General features: G+C 58.4%; 1 protein-coding gene across 1 annotated transcript in view; it reads left to right on the top strand.

Annotated features, from left to right (window-relative positions):
- NPLOC4 (nuclear protein localization 4 homolog (S. cerevisiae)) overlaps positions 1 to 6,949 on the top strand; it is a gene marked incomplete at both ends in the record, with an annotated part of 26,062 nt that extends 19,113 nt beyond the window's left edge. The window contains 3 exons of the mRNA XM_010158131.1: positions 4,016 to 4,087; positions 5,774 to 5,869; positions 6,833 to 6,949. Of these exons, the coding sequence (XP_010156433.1) occupies positions 4,016 to 4,087; positions 5,774 to 5,869; positions 6,833 to 6,949 (285 nt within the window). The remainder of the gene's footprint in view (positions 1 to 4,015; positions 4,088 to 5,773; positions 5,870 to 6,832) is intronic.
- Positions 6,950 to 7,293: the final 344 nt, after the last annotated feature.

The raw sequence follows: 7,293 nt of genomic DNA, 5'->3' as shown, positions 1-7,293 counted from the left end.
GGGCTGCGGCCGCTCCTGCCCAACCGTGACTCTCCACGCTCGGTTAGCGGAGATGGGCTGTTCTTCCATGGAAGTAGGAAAACTCACGGCACCGGCGTTGTCCTGCCTCGGGAGGCGAGGCGTTTTGCCTCCAGCCTCGTGATTCCTCTATGTCTTTACCATTCTCTTTACGTTGGCCGCTGGCCCTGCTGCTCGGAGGAACCACCCCGGTGGGATTGGCAATCGGCGCTTTTCTACGTACGGCCACTGCTTTCCTGGCTCCAGAAGGCTGGAGTTCTGCTCCAGCGTGAACGTCGAGGGCTTTGGGGACCGCGAGCACTCGTTACTTTGCGCTGAGATGCCTCTCCAGGTACGATTAGCCAGAAGGAAGAAAACACCCCCCCTTGGCCTCCCGGCTTGGCTGGGAAGCGTCACAGCTCGGCGCCGGGTCTGATTCGACCGTTGCGCAACTGGCGCGCGCTTCTTGGCGAGCTGAGCGCGGCGAAACTCGTGAAGGAGTCGCTCTGGGAGAGACGGGGACACGCGGATCGGGGTAACCGCTCGCTCTGTGAGTAAAGACAACGCTGCAGTGGCCTCTTCGCCCCGTTTCCCAGCTGGGAATTACACGTGGGCGTTTTCCCTTCCCGTCTTCTGCCCTTGAGAAACCACCTTTGTCCATCCGGCTCTGGAGAAGAGCCATACTGATTGACGTTCACTAGGCACGCGCCTGCCAAGCCATGGGTCGATTCCTGGGAGCTGAAGTTGCTCGCCAGCGCTGCTGCGTGCCTGACCCGGGTGCAAGCCCTCCTGTTCGGGCTGCCCCATGCCTGCTGCCCCAGCTCCCTGCCGCCAGCCTGCCGAGCCCGGGACTTTGCGGTGCTGCAGCCTTGCCTAATTCTGCTCCATGATTACCCTCCTGGGCAGCTCGACCTCCCACCGACTCGGGGACGAGATCGCTGTGGTTTACAGGCCCTTTGAAACACTCCAATAATGGGGTTTTGGGGACTGGCTGGCTTTGTCTCTTATCACCCAGGTATTTGTGTCCGTTTAGTAGGAACATGAAGGTGTCATCCTTGCAGCGAGTTGTCTTTTACAGCTGCCTTAACATCCCCCGTGGCTTCTCTGGGATGGCGTCAGACGGAAGCCCTTTGCAAGGACACCAGTGTGGCGAGAGAGCCCTTTGCCCCTGCAGAGTCCCGCCCGTGCTTTTTGCCTTTCCAGCAGCCGAGACGCTGCCTGGGCCTTGGTTTGTCATCAGCGGGATCCTGGGAGAGCCCTGAGCCAGGGAACTGCTTGTGTCGGAGCAGAACGGGACCTCTGAGCCAGGCTGTCCCCAGCGTTGCTTCCACCCGTTCCCTTTGAAATCCTCTTCCCGGGGAAGACGCGAGAGCCAGGCCGTGCGGAGGCTTCTGCGGGGAGTTTTCACCAGCAGCAAGGGACAATCCGTGCCTGGCCTCCTACCAACCCTTCGTGTTGGGCTGGAAAAGCTTCCTTAGCCCTAAATATCCCGGCTGCTGGGGGAGGCAGGATGCTTGATTAGCTCACGGGGAGTCTCCCGAGAAGGGTTTCAGCTCCTGCTGACCCATCGCTCGAGTCGCTCATCTCTATGCCTCAGCTGATGTCTGTGCACGGGGGCAGGACCACCTGGAAAAGCTCCTGGAAATCAGCAGAGGGAAGAGCAAGGTTTGTCAGCACACAGCAGGGACGGCCAGTGGCTCGGCACCACGCTGCCTGCGGCAGAGGGAATCCACGGGATGCTAACGGCTGGCCTGCCCTGGGACGCGGAGCTTCCCTCCCGGCTGGCAGCCGCCCGGGCTCCTCGCTCGGCTGCTCCCCTCGTCTTCGATGGAAAATCCCGAGGTGCCGCAGAGGGATGTGTGACACGCCGGGCGTGCAACACGCCAGTCCCGCTCCTGTCCTCTTCTCTGCTTGACCATTTGCAGCTCCCTGCCCGATGCACCCTCCACTCTGCTCCTGTCTCCAGGATGATTCATTGTCCAGATCCTCCAGGCCTTGATTTTTGTCCAGGAGCCACATACTTGTGCCTTCCTTAACCCCTTCCTGGCCTCCCTCTGGAGTGCCTGTGGCTGGGCGTTCATGGTTTGGGGCTGGGGGGGGACAGGGGTCAGGTTTTGGGCTCCGGGGCTGCAGCAAAAACGTGCTGCGAGGCACTGCCAGGGCCCAGCCGCTGCCGAGCTGGGGATGAAGACATCTTTCTCCCAGCTTGACATTTGTTGAGGCCTTTTAAAACATAATTACCTGATCAAATGGCACGTGGGGGGTGCAGAAAAGTGTGCTGGCACGGGGGAGTGTGTCCTCAGCTCCGGGGGGGGCGAGGTTCCAGTTGGTAGCAAGAGTCTAGTGCAGGTTTTGAAGGCCCCAGCAGCCTGATGTTAAAAAGGAGGCGTTTGCCATGGAAATCCCCAGAGGGGGAGATTAAAGGGAACAGGTGCTGGAAAAATGTTTCTGCATATTAGACCTTAATTAGATTGGAAAATGAATTCCAGATGGGCTAATTCCGTGTGAGTCGTTGCAGGTTCGTTCTTGCAGGGGCAGGATTGTGTTTGGGAAGCTGAGTTGGGCTGATTGGATTTGATTCCTGAGCCTTGGCGGTATCGCCGAGATCTAGAAGCAGGTTAGCTTTCAGGTCCTGTGATCTCCCTGGAAAAGGCTCCGCGTCTCCTCCTGCTCCTGTCAGAGCCGGAGAGATCTGAGGCCACGAGCCACCAGCCTTGTTACTGGAATAACCCACAGGGCCAACAACCCGTCATGTTTGAGGAGAAAAGATCCTTATCGGAATTGCTTTGGAAAGGAGCTTCAAAGGCTGGAAGGTAGATTTATTTTTTCCACAAAGAGAACCGTTCCTCGGGACAGAGGATGCTTGAGGAGGGGGCTTGGGGAAGAGGGGGGCTGTTGCCTGGAGGGGAGCAGCGTGCCGGAGCCTGCTCGGGCGATGTCCGTCTGGGTGTACCGGGAGAGCGGGGTGCTGGCTGCCGCACCGCATATTTCTGCTGCGTAAATACCAGCGTAACCGAGAAACGCGGATAGCGGGGGAGTGGTGTGTGCTCCGGGAGGAAACACGGATCGGGAGAGGAGGCTGCCCGCCGTGGGCAGCTCATCCTGCATCGCGCTCGCGGGCTCGGCCCCAGGAATGCTGCCCGAAACCCCACAGCTGGGGGGGGTGGGTCACAGCCTCTCACCGAGCTCCCCCAAAGCCACTGAGGGGTCAGGGTGATGGTGTTGCCGGCGTGCGGCGGCTCTGGATCTGCTTCCAGCCGCCGGGACTTCCGAGAGCTCGGTGCGTGTAAACTTTAATGTTAAGGTCCCTGATTGGAAATTATGGGCGTGTGATTTATGTGGGGCTCAGTGAATGATTTATAACATGTTAAGTGATGATTTAGGTAGAAAATACAACCCCCTCTTACAGAATCTTTAATGAAAAGTGTCAGTTCTCATGAATTTATTTCTGGAGCCGTGTTTGAACTCGGCATGTTTGACATAAATCACGTCTAATTGTCATTTTGTGATTAATGAACATACGCTGGCCGTTTTTCTCCGTAATTAGACTTTACGTTCGATTCGTCTGGCGAAGCAAAACAAGTTTATGCGTTGGGATGTGCTGGCTTTTCAGGGCTGCGTATGAGGAAGTGCCTGGGTTTCCAGTTCCCGAGCGAGGGAAGCAGATGTGACGATCTCCCTCCCTTTTAGGACAGGCCTGTTGCTTGAATGGCGTTTACACTGGTTGGATCGTGCCGGGCGCCTCTCCGGCGGTGACCAAGGTGGTTTGTCACCACGTGCTCCCCGGGCTCACAAGGAACCGGCGCTCCTGGCGTTACGGAGATCTCTCGCCCCGAGGAGCTGCAGGGAATTGGGCAGCTCTGCAGCCGTGTGCCAGGGGATTCGTTTCTACCCCCGTAGCGACCTGCCGGAGCTGAGGATCGCCAGGTTCCCGCCTGGGCATCTCCGGGGCAGGATCCCTGCGGCTCCATGCTATTCCCATTGCTGAGGAATAATAAAATTCTCCTTCTTCTTTCAGGACATAGACAAGTTTGGCAACGAGATCACACAACTGGCTCGCCCGCTCCCGGTTGAGTACCTAATCATAGACGTAAGTATGCGCTGCGCTTGGTTGCAGCAGGAGATGGTCAGGGCGGAGGGAAGTTCTCAACCCACTTCCAAAGTTTGCACTGGAGCTGATCCGTAGGACGGGTTACCTTCCTTTCGCCCTTTCCCTCTGCTGCCAGGCGTTTCTCGCGCCGAGATCGGTGTGCGCTGGGGGAACCACAACGCTCCTTGGGATCGGGGTGGTGCCAGCAAACGCATTTGCTTCCTGGGAAAACACTGCCTGTTGTCTACGCACGGCTCCGAGCTGGCGCGGAGCCACGCAAGGGGGGAAGCAGCCAGCCCCACGGATACGTGTGTCGGGCATTACCTCACGAGGAGCTCATTAGAGAGCTCCAGTTGTCTGTCTCTTAGCAGCAATTAAGAATCCAGCTCCTTTCAGTGACTCAGCGGACCAGGTTGGTTGTACAGAAATGCCTTTTCCTGGGAGAGGGAATTCACGCTACGGCTTGGCTGGAGCAGGGCTGCTGCCTGCCCCCGAGCAAGCGCTGCCAGGCGCTGGGGCACGGCTCTGCCCTTTGGCTTGATACTGTTACGGTGAGGAAGGCAGGAAAGCAAATAACTCGGATGACACACGATACTGCTGGAGTTTGAGGTGGTGCCAATAACGATTAAATCCACCCGGAGCAACTGGTCTGCTCCTGGCACAGGCAGCGTCCCGTGGGCGCAGGGAAGCTGGCAGCTCGGGAGGCTCCCGCTGGCTCCTCCTCCTTCCCGTTTGCTATCTGCCAGCTTATCTGAGCAGCACCGACGCTGGGACACGTGACTCGCACGGAGAAACGTGTCCGGAGCGGCGGGCTCGCTGTGCGGAGCCCTTGGACACCCGTGCCAATCCGCCTCTTCATAGCTCGAGTCGTAAAGGCCTCCCTTTCCCAGCTTCCTGGGGCATAACTAAGGTGAAAACAGGTTGATGAAACATGCATTTAGGAGCAGTCTGGAAAGCTGCATTTCTGAAGCAGCTTGTTTGGTCCCTTTCTTTAGAAAAAAGGCATTATTCCACAGTCGGTACTGCCCTGGCAGGTATTTCTGCATCTCTGCTTACACAGGGCCTCGCGCGCCCCGCACAGCCCCCACCAGCCGGTAACTGACACCGAAGCTTTAAAACCCCCAGATCAGGACTGCTTTAAATCCAGTAACTGGCCCGAACGCTGGCTTGTGAGCTCAGCAACGTGGGCGCGATGTCGTGTTACCCCGTCCCTTCGGCGCGGGGCGAGCGCGCCCAGAGCGTGGGGTGACTCTTCACTGAAGCGCATGGGTGTGGGCACCCGTTGCGGCCCCGAATGGAGCAGCACGGTCCCCTGGCTACCCCGTGGCCAGACGTGGGGGCTGAGCCCTGTCATCCCCTGGTATTGAGGTGACACCCCCCTCCCAGGGCAGAGCTGTGCTGGGAGCTGCTGTGTCCCGGTGACCTTTGCAGACTCCGCGGCATCGTGCTGTGCTCGTTAGGACATCGTTAGAAAGGACTGCCAGGAGCGAAGGGCTGTGCTGATCGGAATTTCGCTCCAAATGTGAAAAGCCATGGGAAGATCCCTGCTGTAATTCCTCTCCTGTTTCCTGATTGAGCTCCGTTGCGTAGCCACAGCTGCTCTTGGCTATCGGGAGCCTTGTTTCCCCCGATCCCGTCTGCCTCTCCAGCTGTCAGCACTCTGATCATCCTTTCTTGGATTTTTAGATCACTACGACTTTCCCCAAGGATCCTGTCTACACTTTTTCTATTTCTCAAAATCCGTTCCCCATCGAGAACCGAGATGTGCTGGGAGAAACTCAGGTAAGGAGCGATTCCTGCCAAGTCCTAATGCAGGCAGGTCGCGTCTCCCCTGCTCCTTGCCGATACCTGCGACGGGACGGCTGCGGCTCTGCCCTTAAATCATCCCGTCGTGGCTCAGCCCAGCACTCACCAAACACCTTCCTGCACGGGGCAGTGCCTCGCTCCCTGTTCTGGGGTGGGGATTGGGGCTCCTCGCTCTCTGCCAGGGCTGGCACCTCCCAGACAGCACCACAGAGGTCTTGGGGCTCCAGCCCGACAGCACGGGATGCGTGGACGGGAGCGGGACGAGGGTTGTTTCAGCTCTGAGGGTGCTGACTTCCCTTCCTGGACTGATCTTTAAAACACAGGGACCTTTTCCTGCGAGAGGCCCGTAGTGTTGAGCGGAGGCAGCTGCCCGGCAGCTCGAGGCTCTTGCGCGGACAGCTGGAGTCGCTTTAAAGCAGCGACAGCTCGTTTCTGTAACGAGGCCGTGCCAAAGATCCCAAAAGCTTCCTCCAGAAGTGGTCATGAGAGAAGGGTCGCTGCCCGCTGCGGCTGTCGGCAGAGCGGGAGAGGTCAGCTGCTCAATGGTGGCTTTGGCCCTCGTTTCTGGGGATGCCTCGCATTCTGGAGCTGAGAAAAAGACGGATTTGGGGAAGAAGGGGCTGCTTTGTCCTCATCTGCCTCATCCCCTTAGGGACTGGGCTTTGAGCTGAGCTGCCTGGCCTCCACTCAGCACCTCTGGGATCTGGGATCAGCTCTGGGGGTGTTTGGATAGGGGAGCTAGTGGGAGCCCAAGGATCCTTTGCTCTGGAATTTGGCTGCAGCTCGGTCAGCCAGCCTGGGATCCGATTTTGGGAGGGTTTCTGCACGTCGCAGCCGAGACAGGAATCTCACAGCGTCTGTGAGTGGATCCAAACAGGAAAATAAAGTTACTGCCTGAGGGGGAATGACTTCTCTTTGGTTTTTTTCTCCTCTCTGTAGGACTTCCACAGCTTGGCCACGTACCTGTCCCAAAATACTTCCTCCGTTTTCCTAGACATCATTTCCGATTTCCATCTGCTCCTCTTCCTGGTCACGAACGAGGTCATGCCTCTGCGGGTACGTAACGGGGAGGGGGACGGGGTTGTGTCGGCATTGCGGGGGCTCTGAGCTCCTCTCGGTGTGTCCCTTAGGCTGCCACCCCCAGGCACGTCCCCCCCAGCTGAGTGCCTGTGCCAGAGTATCTCCAACTCCGAGATTCCATAGTGATAACGAGAGCGGAGCCCCCCAAATCTCAGTGAGGCCAACGACCTCCTGGCTGTGCCGTTCTGCCTCTCTTGGCCAGGCACCGGCAGCTTGGCGGCTGCCCAGGCCCCCGCTTCACATCTGCGCTGCCGGAGCTTCCCGCTGGAAGCAGCACGCCGGCGCAGAGGGCCATGTGTTTGCCAGAGGCTGCGAGGACG

Source organism: Eurypyga helias, unplaced genomic scaffold, assembly GCF_000690775.1.
Source record: "Eurypyga helias isolate BGI_N326 unplaced genomic scaffold, ASM69077v1 scaffold34408, whole genome shotgun sequence".
Classification (NCBI taxonomy): Eukaryota; Metazoa; Chordata; class Aves; order Eurypygiformes; family Eurypygidae; genus Eurypyga; species Eurypyga helias.
Note: the sequence above shows the minus strand (reverse complement) of the source record. Positions and strands in the feature narration are given on the sequence as shown.